The sequence below is a fragment of the Nuphar pumila genome, chromosome 16 (genome assembly GCF_984573655.1).
Source record: "Nuphar pumila chromosome 16, dmNupPumi1.hap1.1, whole genome shotgun sequence".
Taxonomy (NCBI): domain Eukaryota; kingdom Viridiplantae; phylum Streptophyta; class Magnoliopsida; order Nymphaeales; family Nymphaeaceae; genus Nuphar; species Nuphar pumila.
Window position 1 is genome coordinate 65,916,585 of NC_143264.1, and position 19,452 is coordinate 65,936,036.

General features: G+C 40.2%; 1 protein-coding gene across 4 annotated transcripts in view; it reads right to left on the reverse strand.

Annotated features, from left to right (window-relative positions):
* The window catches only part of LOC149813393 (P-loop containing nucleoside triphosphate hydrolases superfamily protein), a 146,101-nt gene that overhangs the window by 91,134 nt on the left and 35,515 nt on the right, over window positions 1-19,452 (reverse strand). For all 4 annotated transcript variants that reach the window (XR_016428224.1, XM_089991251.1, XM_089991250.1 and 1 more), the window contains exons 3-7: window positions 9,748-9,810; window positions 9,510-9,620; window positions 6,359-6,433; window positions 1,034-1,102; window positions 863-928 (exon numbers count right to left, since the gene is read on the reverse strand). Coding sequence is in view for 3 of the 4 variants with exons in the window: in XM_089991251.1 (XP_089847377.1) it covers window positions 863-928; window positions 1,034-1,102; window positions 6,359-6,433; window positions 9,510-9,620; window positions 9,748-9,810 (384 nt within the window). In the remaining variant the exon portion in view is untranslated. The remainder of the gene's footprint in view (window positions 1-862; window positions 929-1,033; window positions 1,103-6,358; window positions 6,434-9,509; window positions 9,621-9,747; window positions 9,811-19,452) is intronic.

The following is a 19,452-nucleotide window of genomic DNA, read 5'->3' on the forward strand; positions in this document are numbered from 1 at the left end:
GTCTTGTATGAATTGGCGATAATAACCCACCAAACCCAAGAAACTCCTAATCTTTGAAACCATCTTCGGCTGCTCCCAAGACAACACTGCCTCCACCTTGGCTGGATCAACCTCCATGTCCTTCTCTAAGATCACGTGGCCGAGAAACATTACTCTGTCAAGCCAAAACTCACACTTTGATAACTTAGCATACATTTTATGTTCTCTCAGTATCTGCAACACGATCCGCAGGTGCAATCGGTGCTCCTCCACGCTCTCGGAATATATTAGAATGTCATCGACAAGCACAATAACAAACGAATCCAGCCACAAACTGAAGACCTAATTTAGGGGGCATTGGTGATTTTTATAGCTAGGGTTTAAGTTATTACTTCTTGCTCAAAATGTTTATTTCACGTTTTTATAGCTAAATATTTTGTAATTACAATTATATATTTATACCTATGTAGTCAAAAGCACTTAGGGTAACTAACCAGTAGAGCCCTAGTACTTAAGATACTCTCATGGAGTGTTTGAATCTAGGCTAACGCTGCATTTTCATAGCAGATTTAACAAAATCAAGAGGTGTAAACATAAAGGAGAAACACTATGGAAGAAGGTTGAAACCAAAATTAACTAACAGACCACGTGAATGTGAAATAAATAGGCTTCATATAGAGAGGCCTTCTTGCATGATCTGAAATACCAAATCAAAAGCAGAATATATCTCACCTATAAAGATCAGGTGGAGAAAGTAATTTGAGGTTCTCAAGATGCAAGACAATATAAAAAGAATGACAGGATATGCTATAGACATCTACGAAAAAAAATTATGTATCCAAAAATACCTTCAAGCCACAAGTAATAGTTAATATAGGCATACCTTCAATATCTTTCCAATTGATGCATCCAAAAAGTCTGGCAGGGACAGAAGGCGAAGTGTATGCCCCTGTGGGCTCAGAAAGACAGCAAAGATTAAATGGTAGTATGGCCGTAATCAATGAAAACTTTTGCATAAGAGATGTTCAAAGAACATCATGAAAACAGCACTTACAGTTGGTGCAGTGTCAAAAACAATGCGGCTAAACATGCTGTATTGTGGCGCTTCAACAAACTGCATAACCTGGTGGCCAGATTCAGGCAAGACACAACATGAGCAGGAAAATGGGAACCTGAGATGATAATCGCACGCGTTCACATGTGTGTGTATACTGTACACACTTGCACATTATGTACATACATACATACATATCAGCATTTAGATTATCTAGAGAATCTCACTCATGGTGGCTTTATCATAGGAGAGCAAAGACAAAAAGAAGTTTCATTTCTTCATTTAAGATTAGTTGACCTTCTGAAGTTTCATGCTTTATGTTTTTAAAGTTGGTTCTTTGATATTTTATATATATTGAGGGGCCCGTATGTAATTTTTCTCTTTTAGGCTGACCTCTATTTAAACTAGAGGTGATTAGCCCTAATAGTATAACGAGTTTCTCTTTTCTCTGCCGACCTCTCTCTCTCTCTCTCTCTCTGTGTTCCTGTGTACACCATTAAAGTTTACACATGGTATCAAAGCAGTAGGTCTTGGGAGCATGAGCACGTGTTCTGTCTGCACCAAAGCTAGAAAGAAAAAAAAAGGTGTGCGTATTTGTCTCTTTACGTGTTGCATAGATCGGATAACAGATCTAATGTCTGACAAATGTCATGACACAGATCTGTAATCAGATCTAAAGGCAACGATAATATTTTGTCAACAGGATAGAGTAGCGGCTGATTATGGGTCTGAGTGAAGTGAAGAAAACCTACGCTGCTCAATCGTAGATCTGGATGTTCAAGGATCTGGATGTCGAAAAAGTTTTTTTTTGGGGTTGCCGTGAATCTTATGTCGTGGGGAGCATATTTTTTTAACTGATCTGAGGTTGCCTTGAATTCTGTTTCGTTGGGAATAAAATGGTTGCCATGAATCCTGTGCCGTGGGGAGCATATTTTTTTTAACTGATCTGAGGCTGCCGTGATTTCTGTTTCGTGGGGAGTATTTTATCTGAGATGTGCTCATAACAGATCATAGATTAAATGATTTTTTTTTTTGTCGTGGACATGGATTGCATGCTTGTAGTGGTTCTTGTTATTTCAGATCTGTTTTCAGATCTGCTGTCGTGATTCATCACTGTTTTTGTTGTGTGTTGAACAGCCTCGTGTGGTCGTGAAATATTCAGATTCGAACTCTGAATGGTTTAAAGAGTGAATCTGATCGTTGTGTTTTTTTTGTGAATCTGGGATAAGTTTTCTTTGGTCATTTATTGCGGCAGTATTATCGGCAATTTCTCCTGAGTTAGTGTTATTCATTATGGGTGAAGCTTCGAGATTCGATTCCAAGAATGAGACTATTGGGGAATATAAGGCATTTGCAAATCCCTTCTCGTACGGTTCTTCTGTGAAATTGAATGAAACAAACTATGCCAGGTGGTCCAGAACCTTTATGATGTCGGTATCTGGACATCGTAGAAAACATATTTTATTGGAAACTGAACGGAATGATAAAGTGAGAAAATATATCACTTGGGATGAAGATAATGGCATTGTTATGTCATGGATCATGAATAGTGTCGAACCTCATATTGCAGATGGTTTAATTTACTATAATACAGCTAAACAGATGTGGGACAATATTCGAGATACGTACTCTCAAGAAACTAATGTGAGTCGTATCTTGCAAGTCGAACAAGAGATATATAATTTGCAGCAGGGAGATCAATCCTTGGCCCAGTACTATGCCTCCGTCAAAGCAGCGTTTGAAAGACTTAATGCTCACAGGCCTCTTTGTTGTTCGAAGCAAAAGGATCATCAAGAACAAACTATGGTTGCTCGGTTCCTCACAGGCTTATCTTCAGAATTCTTTATTGCTAAAGTCCAAATGTTGACCGGATCTGATGTACCTACTCTTGCTGATGCATACAATCGCTTGAGTAGACTTGTTTTTTCTCTTCCACAATCTCATCCTATATCTCATACATCTTCTCTAACTGTCCCATATGGTTATGGACGTGGAAATACTCAAAATATTAGAGGACGAGGTCGTGGAAGAGGTATCGGAGGTAGAGGTAAACTTCAATGTACTTTCTGTGGAAAATCAGGACACTTAGAAGATCGTTGCTGGGATAAACATAGACGGCTAGCCTTTTCTGCATCAAAGCTTAATGTTCCAAAAGCTAATGTTACCACACTAGAGGTAGCAAATGCAAATGAAACTTCTTCTGCCAGTGACTGTATCTCTCTTAGTCGAGCAGAATATGATGAACTGATAGCTCGTCGGCCTTCAAGCTCCTCTTCTCCTGTAGCTGGTGTTGCCTACTCAACAGGAGATCATCTTCATCTAAATGGTAGTAAGTGGATTATTGACTCTTGTGCATCAAGACATTTGTGTGAAAATTCTCATTTCTTTTCAGATCTAAAGGATATTACTGCTCATCGGGGAGTCTCATTAGCAAATGGGAGTTCCTCTCCAGTTGTTGGTCAGGGAAATATTTCTATATCTTCTTCCTTGCAGTTGAAAAATGTCCTTCATGCTCCCTCATTTCCTCAAAGTTTACTCTCAGTGAGTTGTCTTACAAAAGAGCTAAACTGTAGAGTGATATTTGATCATGTGGGTTGTCATTTTCAGGATTTGTTGACGGGGAAGAAAATTGGTGGAGGCTATGAAGAAAATGGAGTCTACTACCTACATCATCCAATGGGAAACATTTATGCTACAGTAGATTACTCCTCCAGTCTTGTTCAGTGGCATCGTCGTCTTGGTCATCCTTCATTGTCAAAGCTTCGTTATGTCTTTCCTCAAATTTCGTCTACTATGTCATTTCAGTGTGAAGCATGTCAGTTGGGCAAGCATCATCGGAGTTCGTTTCCTTCTAGTCAGAGTCAGTCCAGTCATAAGGTCTTTGAACTTCTTCATGCAGATGTATGGGGTCTTGGCAAGATTCCTACCAGGACTCAGTGTCGATATTATCTTCTTATTGTTGATGATTTTTCTAAGTTGTCTTGGGTGTTCTTAATAAAAGAAAGATCTGAAGTTTATAGTATTATCAAATCATTAGTTCTTGAAATAAAAACTCAGTTTAAATCTATTGTCAAGATTGTCCGCACTGATAATGCACTTGAGTTTAAAACCAAAGCCTTGTTGCAATTTTATCAAGACCATGGCATTCAACCTCAAACCACTTGTGCCTATTCTTCTCAACAAAATGGAGTAGCTAAGCGAAAACACAGGCACCTCCTTGATGTAGCATGTACCCTTATGATTCAATCCAATGTTTCTGCTTTATATTGGGGTGATGCAGTTATCACAACTTGTTATCTGATCAATCGCATGTCTTCATCATCTGTGGGAGATCAAATTCCTTTGCATATCCTAAATCCTAATGCTCCGCTTTTCTCTTTCTCGTCCAAGGTATTTGGGTGTGTTTGCTTTGTGCACAAACTTGGACCTGACCGTGATAAATTAGCTGCTCAAGCAACTAAGTGTATGTTTATAGGTTATCCCAAAAATCAAAAGGGGTATCGATGTTATGATCCGATTTCTCGGCGAGAGTATGTCAGTGCGGATGTATCTTTCTTGGAGTCCATTCCATATTATTCTAGTACTGGTGCTCAGATGCAAGTTGATCAAGATGACTCATTTCCCCTTCTTATCCCTCCTTTTCCCTTGAAATCTGTGCCCCAATTACCGAATTCAACTCTACCTTCATCACGGTTTCATAATCCTCCATTGGTATATGTGTGTAGAGCTCCACCTCCTCCCGTGCCTTCATCTTCTTCTTCTCCTGAGGTAAGTGCTCTTGATAATAGTGACCTTCATGTTGATGATAACAGACCAATCGCTCTACGGAAGGGGACACGACAATATACCTTATATCCTATATCTCATTTTGTGTCCGATGCCAGAATTGGTAGTCAGATGAAAGCATTTATTTCAGCCTTATCTGCTGAAACTATTCCTCGGAGCTATCAACAGGCAGAGCTCGATAGCAAGTGGAAGCAGGCAATGCAAGAGGAAATGGATGCCTTATTATCTCAACAGACATGGGACCTAGTTGATCCCCCATTGGATGCAGACATTGTTGGATGCAAATGGGTATATACCATTAAGTACAAATCAGATGGTTCAATTGAAAGATACAAGGCCAGATTAGTAGCAAAAGGGTATACTCAGACATATGAGGTTGATTTCTTTGAAACCTTTTCTCCTGTCGCACGGATGGACACCATTCGTCTTGTTCTCTCCGTAGTTGTTCACCATGGATGGAGTCTGGGTCAACTAGATGTGAAAAATGCATTTCTATATGAGGATTTGTCTGAGATAGTATACATGCAACAACCTCCTGGGTTCGAGGTTGAGGGGGAGTGTCAGAAGGTGTGCAGATTAAGAAAGGCGATATATGGTCTGAAACAAAGTCTTCGTGCATGGTTTCAAAAATTGTTTGAAGTGATGTCAAAGTTTGGTTTCAATAGGTCAGCATCAGGCCACACACTATTTATTAAGAAAACTAACTCAGGTCTAGTTGTTATGGTGGTATATGTGGATGACATCATCCTTACAGGAGATGATATGAAAGAAATTGCAGCTACAAAGGCTCATCTTCAAAAACATTTTGTTACAAAAGACCTTGGTCCACTTAGATATTTTCTGGGCATAGAAGTTGGCAGGAGCAGTGAAGGTGTGGTTTTGTCTCAACGAAAGTATGTTCTTGACTTATTAAAAGAGACAGGAATGTTGGGAGCTAAACCAGCAAATATTCCCATGGATCATAAAGTTCTAACTACGTTGGTTGTGTGAAATTTAATACGTAAAATAATTCAAGTTTTCGAATGAGAGGAGGGAATAGTCCCATATCGATCAAGAGAGAAAAAAGAGACCCCTCTTTTCTCTATTTAAGAGAGGCCACTCTCCTTTTCAAGTAGGCATTGGGAAGGCAGAAAGGATGCCTTTACATTGATTGCCATGTAGCCAGCTTTTCTTTTCTTTTAATGTTTGTCTCTTTAAGCATTGGAAACACAAGATTGCTATCCAAAGATGGGTGTCCACATAGGCACCCTTTTATATTTCTTTATGGAAGGGACGGATTTTAAAGAGAGCCAAAGGTATGAAACTTCCCTTTTATAAATTTCTGTCCATGATTTTAAATAATAATCGTGATATATTCATAAGTTCCGAGATTTTGAAAATATCACGTTATAATCGGGAATAATATGGTTCGCAAAAATATTGTGAGATTTTCAAAATCTTGGCAATATTTGTGACTATGATATATATATATATATATAGAGAGAGAGAGAGGCTAAAGAATCCATAAAGAGAACATTCAAAAGAGTAAAAGCAGCAGACCTTAGATATTGCAATTGCTTCATCCAACCCAGGAGGAGGGGTATCAAGCAATTCTCCCAGTTTTAGTTCCCCTAACTTGACCGGCATGGGACACAATGTAAGTACAGTAAGAAAACAGAGAACACAAAACCAATCAGATACCTAAAATGATGCACAAACTTGCATGAATAAGAAGATTCAGCAAAGAACAAAGTAGAAGCTGATAGACAGGTCAACTATACAAACTAATTTTAGATAGTCTTCAGTAGTTACACCTGAAGTTGCTAAGCATCAGTAAAACCTTTACTAGACATTTATAGTTTTTATTTCATATAAAGGAACCAGCAAGCCCCATGGAAAATCTCTTCATTAGACATCAAGGTTGAAGTATGCTCACCAAATTGTGACTAACGGTAACCATAGCAGTAAGAGCACAATAGAAGACACTACAATCATAGATGGACATTGTATTAAACGAAATCTACATTGATGTTTTACGAATATATTTAACAAGTCTACTCCTGAATATTGATACTATTTCAGTTCTCCATTACTTATTTGAGAGAGAGAGAGAGGAGTCTTGCAACTAATCGTGATTTCATCAGCCTCCTTGGTAACATATGACATACTTCTACAATCTTGTACAAGGTTTGCGATGAATCATAAAAGTAACATGTTAGATATGCACAGTTATAGGCATAAATGTACTCAGATAAACACACACATACATATAGACATGCTTGCACGTGTGTGTGTCCAATGTTGAGTAATATGTGGTTGTACCTTATGTATTTTTAGTTCTTGTGCTACCTTCACTATGTTTGTACATAAGATTATTTATGAAAGGCAGTGTTGTATTTTAGTAGGAAGTTAGACAGTCAACTATTTTTGTCTTGTAGTGTAACCAAGAGGGGATGTCCCCTTTAAGATGTAATTTTTTCTCATATGCTTGGTAATGAAGTTTTGATGTTTTCTCTCCCTTCTCTCTTCTTTCTCATTGAGGTTTCCCTAATCCCATGCTTTTGTAATATCCAAGAGCGTTGTTAGTGTCCACTAAAAGTGCTTTAAGTGAACTCTGTTAAATCCATCTCATCATGATTTTCAAAATATTGGCTACATAAGATTAATTTTCTACAGATTTTGGGAAAATATTGGGACATTTTTTAAAAAACAAATATAAAAAATTGTTGAAGACAGAAAAAAATAGATTTTAGTAACATAAATTTTGCATGAATATAAAAATAGTGTATTTATGTCATTAGAAAAAACTAATATTATCCAGTGGTTGTGTCCTACATGGCCACAGCAGTTCACTCCTATATCCATAGATATGGAACTATATCACTTTCTTTTAGGGCCTGTTTGGGATCGGTAGCTGGGATGGGCGTTTATAGAGTTTATGCATTTGAGGAAGTGGCAGCTGCTTTGCCAGCTACCAGGTAGCTGCCAAATCCATCATTTAGTGTAAATACAAAGGAGAAAGGGCCTCACTTCCCATCCCAAATGCATAAACGCCCATCCTAGCACCGAGATTCCAAACGGGACCACCATGGGAGTTTGACCAAGATTTTGCCTCGGGAACACCAAATGCATAAATGCCCATCCCAGTGCTGAGATTCCAAACAGGCCCTTATAATTCAATAAATCTGATTCTACTTTTTCCAAAAGAAAACATTGCTAACACTAATATAAAAGGTTTAACATTAGATAAACCCTATATATAGGTAAGTATATATGTCTGCATGCAAGGACATTTGTACATATGCATGTATTACATGCGAATGCATGTGGCTTCCCATTTCCACATGGAATGGATGAATAATTTCCATATAATCATGTATTTCCAAGCAGATCAAACAATATAAGTGCAAAGGCATGGTTATGAAGTACTGAACATGCTTCAGCTCAAGTAAATTGGATATTGAAGTCGGTTTTCTTGACCATTGTGTGCTGGCATAAACTAGGCAGACCTTTCTCCTTAGTCTACATTGGTAACTATTGAAGGAACAGAAAGATTCTCTAAATCAAGCAGGGAATGATATTGGATTTCTCCTTACCGAAAACATCTTCCAATCATCAAATTAATCCGCTTACAAAATCTCCTTCAGAGTGTACCTTCTTAGCTACTGTAACAAGAACTCAACTCTTTCTTTTCTAATCTTCTTGCTGTCTCGGTTTGGTTATAAACCTTTTGTTGGGTTTCTGTCACGTACTAATACGATTCAATGCCCAGAACAAGAACAGAAAGGGAAGAGGAAGATTCTTTTGGATCGTACATTTAAAGAGTGAATCTTCCAATGGGCAGATTTGAAGAACCAAATGTTGGATTTGCTATACATTAAATAATACAGGCATAGTGAACATAGAATGACCAATGAGAGACTCAGCCACATTTTGAAAGAACTAGGTTTTCAGCTCAGTCCTGATTTTGTAAATAGAGATCCAATACTCTGACTCCAAATGAGTCTTTTTTTCCTGATATAACTTGGTTTGGTGGGATTACTGGTTCAATGTAGGGTGCATGAGAGTATTAGAGAGAATATCTTGGGCCAGTGACATGATCCAACCATGACTTACTTTACATGGGAGACAAATGCTTTCTCCCAATCTCTGTTCTCCTTGTAATTAAGGCAAATTCATAAATGCACTAATATACTTCTTCATATGTAGTGACTTGACTGCACTATCAAAGCTCAAACCTGTATATAAGAAAATAAGGTATTCACATTGCATGACTCTAATCTTCTGTTGCATAAAACAAACAAAAAATCAGTTGCATCCTAATCAGAATAATGCACTTTGCGAGATTTTATTCATAAAAACAAAAGGTACAGTTCAAGGAAAAGAGAAGTAGCACGTGAATGAAATGACAAGCCAGCAATGAATAATGACGTCACAAAAGAGAAGGAAAAGAAAAATATCAGGCACATACAACACAAGCAGTATGGCTCCAAGCATAGACGTGCAGCCTAATAATGCTTAAAAATATATGGTATTGAACTTTGTGTTAGCATTAACAGTATAAAGTATTGGAATTCACCTCATTATACATTAAATGAAGAATAAACCATAATTTACATTGGTGAAAATGCAATATCCATGTCAATAAGTTCAGTAAGGCAGGGGATACAGAGTCACTTCAACATCTTCACTGAGAAACTGCAATCTTTACCTGCTCAACCAGTACTCCAAGGCCCATACTGTCCATGAAATCTTTGACTCCACTGCCTCCATTTTTCTGGGTTGCACTACGAAACTCTTCCCTGGCCTTATCAGGGTTCAACTGTGCATATAAGCCCAAAAGCATATAGGTATCATTAAACATTCTAAGTCAAGAAAAGAACCAAAAAAGCACAAGCGAGTGGCAAAACTATTTGCAAAGATAACCAGAAAGACTGTTTTCCACATACCTCTAGAGCAAATAGCGTAGAGTCAAGTCCATCAACAGCAACCAGGGTTCCACCACTTAAATCCTAGAAGGAAATTATGAAATAAGTCCTAATAGAAAAAATCTGTTTCAAGCATTTGCCAGTATATGTATGCCCTTGTAGCCCCTTTAAAGAGAAAACATAAACTATTCAATTGTGCTCTCCCTTGCATTACATTTGAGTATAATTATTAACCCCATGGACCACTGCCGTCATCTGAATATCATGTAAATTGTGTACATGTGTCTGTGCTTACTGCATGTTTAAGTATCAAATTTGTCTTATGATACATAGAAAGGGCCTACTATCTCATATCCGTATGTTAATAGGCATGACAAGGGCACGGTACATGCAAGTAGTATATAAATAGTTCAGTGCACTTGCAAGTGCCCCTAGGAATAACAAAATTGGACAAAGGAATTGTTAAAATGTATCTCTCTTATGTAAATATTTACATATATATATAAAGAGAGATACATATACATATATACATGATGTATATATGTATATGTATCTCTCTTTATATATATATGTAAATATATATGTTTCCTTTTTTTCTTGTAAAACCCGCAAGGGTATTTTAGTCATTTCCCTTCCTTTTGCGCATATTCATAATTATGAATATGTTGTAATATTTTTTGTATTTTTACTTTTTCTTCTTTTTCTTTTTTCTCTTCATTTTTTATTTTTTCTTTTTGTTGACTCAAAGTCAACTTGGAGGGGGCTCAACACTAGCTGTTGAGCCTCTCCAACGGTTAGAATTCTAACCGTTGGAGGGGCTCCAACAGCTAGTGGAGCCCCTCCAAGGCTCCTTGCTTCTTATAAATAGGGGAGTTCCCCCTTTGTAAAACTCACTTCTTGGAGCTTTTGTTCTCCATTCTTCTCAATAAAATTCTTTATATTTTGTATGCCTTTGTGCATTTGAGTTTCTTTATTGTACCTTCGTGTACATTTGTTCTAAGTGTTCTTGTGCATTTGTGCACATTGGTGGTGTTGTGCTTATCGCACACTTTATCTCTTTTTTGAGATATTTTCACAGGAATGGCTTTGCATGAACAAAAGGTTCAGTGAACAATAATGGAAAACTGCATATGATGGAACCCCATGTTAAAAGCTATCTACATGGACAATTTAACAGGCTCTAGACAACAATGCTGGCCTCGTTATTTGAGAATCATTCCATGAAATTCAGAGTAATAGCACATTATGTGGGTTGAGAACATATGATTGAGATCCTACTTATAGCCTGATGTGAAATCCAATACACAACAGGGACCATGACGCAGTATGATAGATATGCATCTCATGACCCTTGTGTTAATTGCTAAATAATCCTTAGTGTCTAACTAGATAGTTTTAGGAAGCATGTGCACGCATGTTTGGGCACACTTGAGTGCATGTACAGGCCATATTCTATTTGGAATGATCACCACTACTCAACTTTTATCATCTGGCAATAAGTGTAAAACCCATGTTTTTGAAAAAAGAAATTGGACCCGGGTCAGATCTGGATCCGACCCGGATCCAAACCCTGTTAAAACACCCCTCGTGCCTTTAAAAAATCACAGAGGGCCGAGGGTTTCTCACTTGAGAAACCCTCTCTACCTCCCTCTTCTCTCTCGAGCCAACCCTCTCCCGAGCCCTCGTCGGAGCCCCGTCTCACTCACAAGCTCAATCTGGCGAGCACCTCTCACCTCCCGTCTCTCTCATTCTCTCCCCGGCCGGCATCCTCTACCCACACTCACCTGCACCCGACCCTCTCTTCCACTCCTTGGGTTCACCGGAACCCCATCGGCGACACCAACTCCCCTCCCTGTTATCGCACGACCCTCGCTCCCCTCTGGTAAGCCCTCCCGACCTCCTGTCCCCGCTGCCATCTCCCTCTCTCACGTTTTGGTTCGCCGAGCACCCAACCACCTCCCTCTCTGGCAGCCTCGTCGGGCATCCGACCTCAGCCGGCACCCTCTGTTCCCACTCTCTCTTTCTCCTCTCCCTCGTCTTCTTTAGTTCGTCGGAGGAGACCTGATGCTGGCGACCCCCGACACCCTCCTTTCAGGTGATCTCCCTCCCCCTCTTTGTGGTTTTATCCTTCCTCCCTCTCTGTGAGTCAAGGGAGAGGGTCTCTCTCTCTCTCTCTCTCTCTCTCTCTCTCTCTCTCTCTCTCTCTCTCTCTCTCTCTCTCTCTCTCTCTCTCTCTCTCTCTTGTTGGGTCGGCAGGGGAGGGGACGAGCCCCCTCCCTGCTTCCTCTGTGTACAGGGGAGGGGCCGAGCCCCCTCCCTGCTCCCTCTGATTTCAGGGGAGGGGCCGAGCCTCATCCTGCTCCCCTATTTTCACAGGGGAGGGGTCGAACCCCTCCCTGCTCCCTTGCTCTCAGTTATCGAGGAAGGGGTTGTGCCCCTTCCTTGTTGACCATCAGGGTGCGGGAAGGGGCACAACCCCCTTCCCTTCTCTTTCTCTTTTTCTCGCCAGCCGGCAGGCAAGGGTGATGCCTCTGCCATCACCTTCCTTTCTGGACGGCAGGCAGGGGCGACGCCCCTGCCGCCCCCTCTTTGCTGAGACGGGCAGGGGTTGTATCCCTGCCCCTCTCCCTTCTGTCTGTGCGATAGGCCAGGGCTGTGCCCCCTGCCCCTTTTTCTCTGTTGATCGGATGGGCTGATAGGCAGGGGTTGCACGCCCTGCCTCCCATTCAATCTATTCTTTGGATCGACCCCTAACACGAGTCAACGTGTTTTTTTATTTTAGAGTAATCACTTTTTGCCTTTTGCAGCTCACACGATGGATCTTGCTCACGCCCCGCAGCCCGAGCCCTTCGTTACGTACACACGAAGGCAAGCGCAACCCCGAGACTCTCCAAGGTAGGAAAAAGTTGCGCAATGGACTTTGGACGAACTGAACTAAGTTAAATCATTTAAAAAGTGAATTAAAACAAATGAATAAATATATATATATACGCTTTTTAACTCAAGGACGCAGTTTTGTGATCCTTGTCCTTTTTACTTTCTATCATTTACTTTTGGCTACCGCGCTACAGTGCACGGGATATTTACTTTCTGCATCTATTTGCTTACGCAATTTATTTAGTTTGATATGCGGTTTCGCGTATCAAACATTGTTTCTTGTTATTTACTTTCGTCGTTGCGCTTTAGTGCACAGGCTTATTTGCTTTACGCATCTATTTAGTTTGATACGCAGTTTCGCGGATTAAGCATCACTACTGTCATTTGCTTTCGCCACCGCACTTTAGTGCACAAGCTTATTTGCTTTACCCATCTATGTAGCTTGATACGCGGTTTCGCGGATCAAGCATCACTTATTGTCATTTGCTTTCGTCGTCGCGCTTTAGTGCAAAAGCTTATTTGCTTTACGCATCTATTTAGCTTGATACGCGGTTTCACGGATCAAGCATCACTTATTGTCGTTTGCTTTCGTCGTCGCGCTTTAGTGCACAGGCTAGTTGCTCTTTTGCATTTACTTGCTTACATCTTTATTTAGCCAAGGTACGGTTTCGTACCTCGTGCATTGCTTTATGCATTATTTAAGTTGAGGTACAGTTTCGTACCTCGAGCTTTGCTTATGCTTTCAATTCCTGTTATGTCTATTTGGCCAAGGTACGATTTCATACCTCATGCACTGCTTACGCACTCCTACGCCCAATGCGCATTTTCGCCCTTTAAGGATCTACTTGCACCTCACTGTCGCACTGCTTTATGCACAGGCTTGCATTTCCTTGGTGACTTACATTTGCGTAATTACAGTCTGGAGTGTATCCTGTACCGCTCATTTGTTTTGAAATGACACGTGTCACACTTATGCATTTTTGTTTTAAAAAAGGAAGTCCTAAAGTGAATCTATGTTTCCAAATGCGTGGTCTTGTTAAGCAAGTTTTAAAAGTCGTCGTTGTTGCACAATCGCAACCCAGTCTCCCGAATCGAAGTATTTGGTAGATATGCTTTACCACTTCTGTTTGTGTATCCGACACAACTCGGATGACCCCGATGAGGGGCACGAACTTGTGTTTTGGGGTGGTTCTTTTGAAAAACCCTTATCCCCATTTATTGAGACCAGTGTTGCAAGTTATGCATATGGATACTACAATAGACGAATAAGAGATCTGTGGCGATCTCGCCACGTGCGAGTTGCACAAGTGTTGTACCCTCTGTTCGAAAGATAGATTATGATCAAAATAAGATATTTGTTGCATCACTTCTTTTGCGAGACTTTGTTGTTGAGTTTTCTTGTCAAACTAAATTTCTTGTCAAACTAGATACTTGTTGCATCACTTCTTCTGTGAGATTATGTTGTTGGGTTTCTTTTAGAGAAACCCATACTCCGCTCTTCGTAGTCGTACTTTTAGGCATGTACGATATGGATGGACTACGATGAGTAGGATGAGAGGTCTGTGGTCACCTCGATACATGCGTTGGCACATTATTGTAATCATGCAATATTGTTGTTCGCCTAACAGGCAAGAGGCTCGTGTCGGTCTAAAGGACCAGAACATGTCAAATTTAAACTTGAATGATTACACCATGTATTTTTACAAAACAATATTGTGGGGATTTTTTTGGAAAAATCTAGACCCCTCTCATCATGGTTGTACTTTTGAATAGGTATGTTGTGTACAACGATGAGTAGGATGAGAGGTTTATGTTTACCTCGAACGTGCAATGGCACGAGTTTTGAAATCATCTTATGGTGATGTTTTCACCCTCACAATAAGTTGACCCCTCTCATCGTGGTTGTACTTTTGAAAAGGTACGCTGCGTACTGCGATGAGTAGGATAAGAGGTCTATATTTACCTCGAACGTGCAATGGCACGTGTTTGAAATCACATAATGATGATGTTTTTGCCTTCACAGGCAAGATGATCGAGTGGGTCGAAAGACCAGAGCATATAGAATGGGTCTTCAGCTAAGTAACACCTGACATACTCATTCAACCCATTGTTTTCATCAAGAGATATGATGGATTGGTATAAAACTCCGATAGACAGGTTGTTAACAACTACCCTTCGGGCAAATGAGTCGATGTCCCCAGTCATCGGAATTAGGTGACGAAACTACCAAAAATTATCCTAGGTGGTTGATATAGACTTCTGCAGAAGTATGATGTAAAAACCGAAAAATGTTGCTACTAAATTTTTGTTTATCTTACAAAATATTTCAAGAAAAAAAAAATAGGCAATTTGGGCCTAGATCCACATTTCGGATCTAGGACCCATAAAGGGGCAAGCACTTATAAATAGTATCAACCAAAAGGAAATAAAAAAAAATAATAAAATAAATTTTTTTTTTATTATAAGGTTAATCTGGGGATCCACAGTTGGATCCATTTGGATCCAACTGTGGATCCATATCATTGGGGTTGGCTTACGGGTCTCGGGTCCGGACCCGAGCCGAGCCTTGTGTAACAGGGCTTATAAGTGTAAGGGGCAACCCGATAAGGGTTGCCCGATAAAATCTGAAACGAAAAAAAATAGATGAAGGGGCAACCCGATAAGGGTTGCCCGATAAGTCTGGAGCAAAAGAGGGACTCAGAGGTTAGGGTTCTGAGAGAGAACCCTAACGGTATCGCATGGGGGAGGAGGCCTTGAGGCGCAGCCGCCGGCGGGAGGTTCGGCCCCGACCTTGCCGGGCTATCCCTTTCAAAAGCAGGGGGGGCTCTCGGGTGGGTTTCCCCCTCTCGCTTTTTGTTTCCCCAAAGATCTCTCTCTCTCTCTCTCTCTCTCTCTCTCTCTCTCTCTCTCTCTCTCTCTCGCTGTGTGTGCGCACGCCGGAGGAAGGAGCCCATCACCGGCCAACCACAGGCGTCAAGGGCCCCTCGAGCATCTCCTTTCACGGCGGTTGGAAGGAGCGTCACCAGTCGGCACCCCTCTGCGACAGCCGTCTCCGGCCACCGGAAAATCACCGTAAGAGGTACGGGTCCCCTCTCAGGGAAATGGATGAGAAATCGAAACCCTGGTTCGATTTTGTGTTTTTCCTTAGGATGGAAACCCTGAAAAAAAAATAAAGGGGATTTGGGGTCATCACTTTAGTTGATGGTGGTAGGCGACAGGCCCAGCCGACGCAGTCGGCTGGGCGTGGTGTTAGTTTTGGCAGGGACCCAACTGACCCGGTTGGTTGGGTACAGGTGCTGGTTGTGGCAGGGCCAGGGCAGGCCCAACCGACTCAGTCAATCGGCTGGGTGTTGGCCTGGGATCTCAGGTAAAGCAAAGAAGAAAAAAAAAAGGGGTTTTAGGTTCAGTATTCTGATGTTCTTGCTTGGCATTGATAAGTGCATTGACATCTTTGACTCGAATGTGACGTTAATCATTTCTTTTTTTGTATGTTTCATAAATTTGATCAGCTTGTGCATGTTTTTCAATAGTGATAATTTTTGTTTGTCTGTAAAGGAAAAATCTGGAATTGTGGGCTTACGTTAAGAAACTTTCTTAAGGGGCTATGGGCTGGGTATCGGTAGTGGGATTCCTTTTATGTTAGGACCCATGGATAAAACCCTGTGTAGCTTCTTGCATATTCTGGAATAGTCTAAATGGAAGTAGGGGGAGAACTCTACATATGATTAGGGACACATCCGTGTCGGGTTCACGTTGAGTTGTTCCACCAAGTAATGGGTGTTTATGAACCTATGTTGGATTGCCTTTTCACAATACAGCTTGTGCTTTGTTTAAGACTTCAACTGTGTATATTGGCCTGCTTATTTTTACCTTGTTGTCGTGGGCTGAGATCACACTAGGCTGATAGTACAGTTCATGTTCTTTCAGGATGGAGTTTCGTTTGAGATGGGCATGAAATCATGTTATCCATTCACACTCTTGCTTTCTTTATTTTTCTTACATATGATTGAATATTATCGAAATAATGTCTTCATGGTATAGTTAAATTAGAGAGAAATCTGTAGTCTATTCCATGTGATGAATGACTTGCTTTTGTTGGCTTGTGGTACAGATGTTACAGGAAAATATATACATAAATAGTTGTTAAACATGTAAGATGTTATTTACTCGCAGCACACACATTCCCAAACTGGGTCTGTGTGTATTCTGTTGGGCCCGGCCGATAGGGTCGGCTGGGTTTCGCAGGATTAAAAAGAAATAATATATATACAGAATTTCAAAAAGGGGATTTTCTTTATGCTGTTTAGGTCTTGACAGCATACACAGGCCCAGACCGGGCCTGTGCATATGCTGTCAGACCCAGCCGACAAGGTCGGCTGGGCTGGATTTGTTTATTAAAAAAAAAGAAAAAAAAATAATATATGATTCCTGCTTTTCTTCTTCAGTGATATATTGTTCGGTTTGACAGGAGGAGTATGAGTTTTTAATAGATGTACATTTTGATGGGAATGAGTAGTGTTATGAGTATACGTGTAAAATGTATAGTCATGCTTCTACTAGACTATTGATGTCTCATTTAACATAAGTATGCGAAATTGCGGGGTTTATTCGCGTGCACATACTCACAGGAGATATGTATTGGTGGATACCCATATGTGATGGAGGTAGTACACGTAGTGAGAATGTAAAAATGATATGTTTAATAGCATCACTCAAACCACACAAGTTGGTAGGGCACACTACTACATTGTTCCCGTTGTCCTCACGGGCTGGAGTCCCGTAAGGGTTCCCGCAAGGGAGGATGCGGGTTTTCACTTTACTTTTGCATATGGGGTTGTAAACTTAAAGAATCGACTTTAATAAAAATATAATGAAACAAGAACAGTGTAATATACATTGTGAGATATCTCATCTGGAGTATGAGAATCTTAGCTATCCGGTCTTGGGGAGACTGTGAGGATACAAAAACTACGTGTGCGTTGTTGCCCCTGAACCCGATATTGAGGTTCTTCTCCTGGCCACGGTTTTAGGGAGAATCCGCCACTTTACCCGGGAGTAGTGTGTTAGTCACAGCTGTGAGGTTATGGTACCAAGAAAGTGACACTTGTGGGCGTGGGGTGTCCCTTGTGTCCCCGACATTAGATGTGGAGGTTTAATGTTCCGAAGGTGATTCGGTCGAGAACTAAGTTGAAACCCAGTAATAAAATATAAATTGTGTGCTAAGCTACCCTGGGAACCTAACTTGACCTCGGGGATTTTACCCGTTTGGTGTATCCGCGGGCGATGGAATTAAAAAGAGGAACTTAAAATTGTATGCATTTAATAGGGCATGCATATGGAAACATGAACTTAAATAAAAGAAAATAAGGTGTTCATACATTACACATATATCATGCATAATTTTGCTATGCATTAGATCAGGCATGGTCTGTTTCTTTTCCCTGATATATGTTGTTGATGGGTGATGGTTACTTTTTAATGTATGTAGAATACCCTGCTTACTCGAAGTGAATACCTGTTATTGATGAAAGTTTATGCATACTTAAATGATGTTGCATGGATGCTTAAGTTGGATTGAGTAGATGTAATAATTGTTTTTCCTCAAGGAGAATTGCATAAAATTGTACTTGTGTTCTTTATGCTCATTTATTTTCATTAGAGGGATCTGTACGCAGAATCCTTTGGATTTCTGACCCCTCTTTTTTATGGTTTTTCACAGGAGCAGGAACTCATTGAAGCGACTGGTGTCTGGGCAAGTCACGGGTGTTACGCACTTGCTGGATACATCTTAGAAGGACATCATGGCTTTACTTTTGTTTTCCTTTTTTGTTCTATTAATTGATGTTTCACTTTCAATAATTCATTATGCAAGTGTCTCTAGACATGTTTATCAGTTTTTCAATAAATGAATAATGATTTGATGTTGGTTTGGAAGATAAGTGTAAGCTCTATCGTGGTGTGTGGTTATCCAGCGGTGAGTGGAACTGTAAAGGCCCCAGGTCTCTGGGAATATTTTTACATCAAAAAAAAAAAAATCGCATTTTCGAGGGGATGAGTTGGGGTCGTTACATATGATGCATCCGTTGTCTATGAATGCCTTTGGGGAATTCTCTCTCGGTCATTGTCCGTCTCCTTAATAGCGGACTCAATTAGCTATTCGGGGTAATTAAAATACATGGCATAATAGACCCCCGCACTAGTCTCAGTTGTTTGTCAGCTAATATCGAAACAATAAACATCTTGTTCACAGTACCTGTTGGCTCGAATCTCTTATGACTAATGTAACTGTTTACAGCTTGTAATCTACGAGCTTGTAATCTACGAACTGTTTATAATTAGGACTAGTGTTTTGTCTTATAAGCTACTTATATCTTGTGATTAAATGAAGTGTTTGTGGTGAAATTGCTTATAGTTTATAGTTTAGGAATTGTTTACACCCTGTGATTAATAGAATTGCTTGTTTGCATCTTATGATTAATGTATCTACTTGTGAAATTGCATATATATTGTAATGAATGAGCTTTTACCTTGTGATAGTTAATAGCTCACTTGATTTTATAATTAATTGCTCACATTGGAGATACTTACGGGGTTGCATACTCAATTTTTCATTTGCATAATCTATTATTCATGCTAGAGATAGCTTATTTGCTTGAATAAGTCAACTAATCATGCTAGACGTAACTTATTTCTTATTAAAATTGTTTATTTCAGTTTCATATTGTCTCATTTTTGCACCTACCAGTTTTTCGTGAAACTGACTCATTTTATGGTCACAAGTGATAATTGGATCCGTACGAACTATGATGGTACGATGGCGTGATGAAATCAAGATGAGACTCTTTTCCT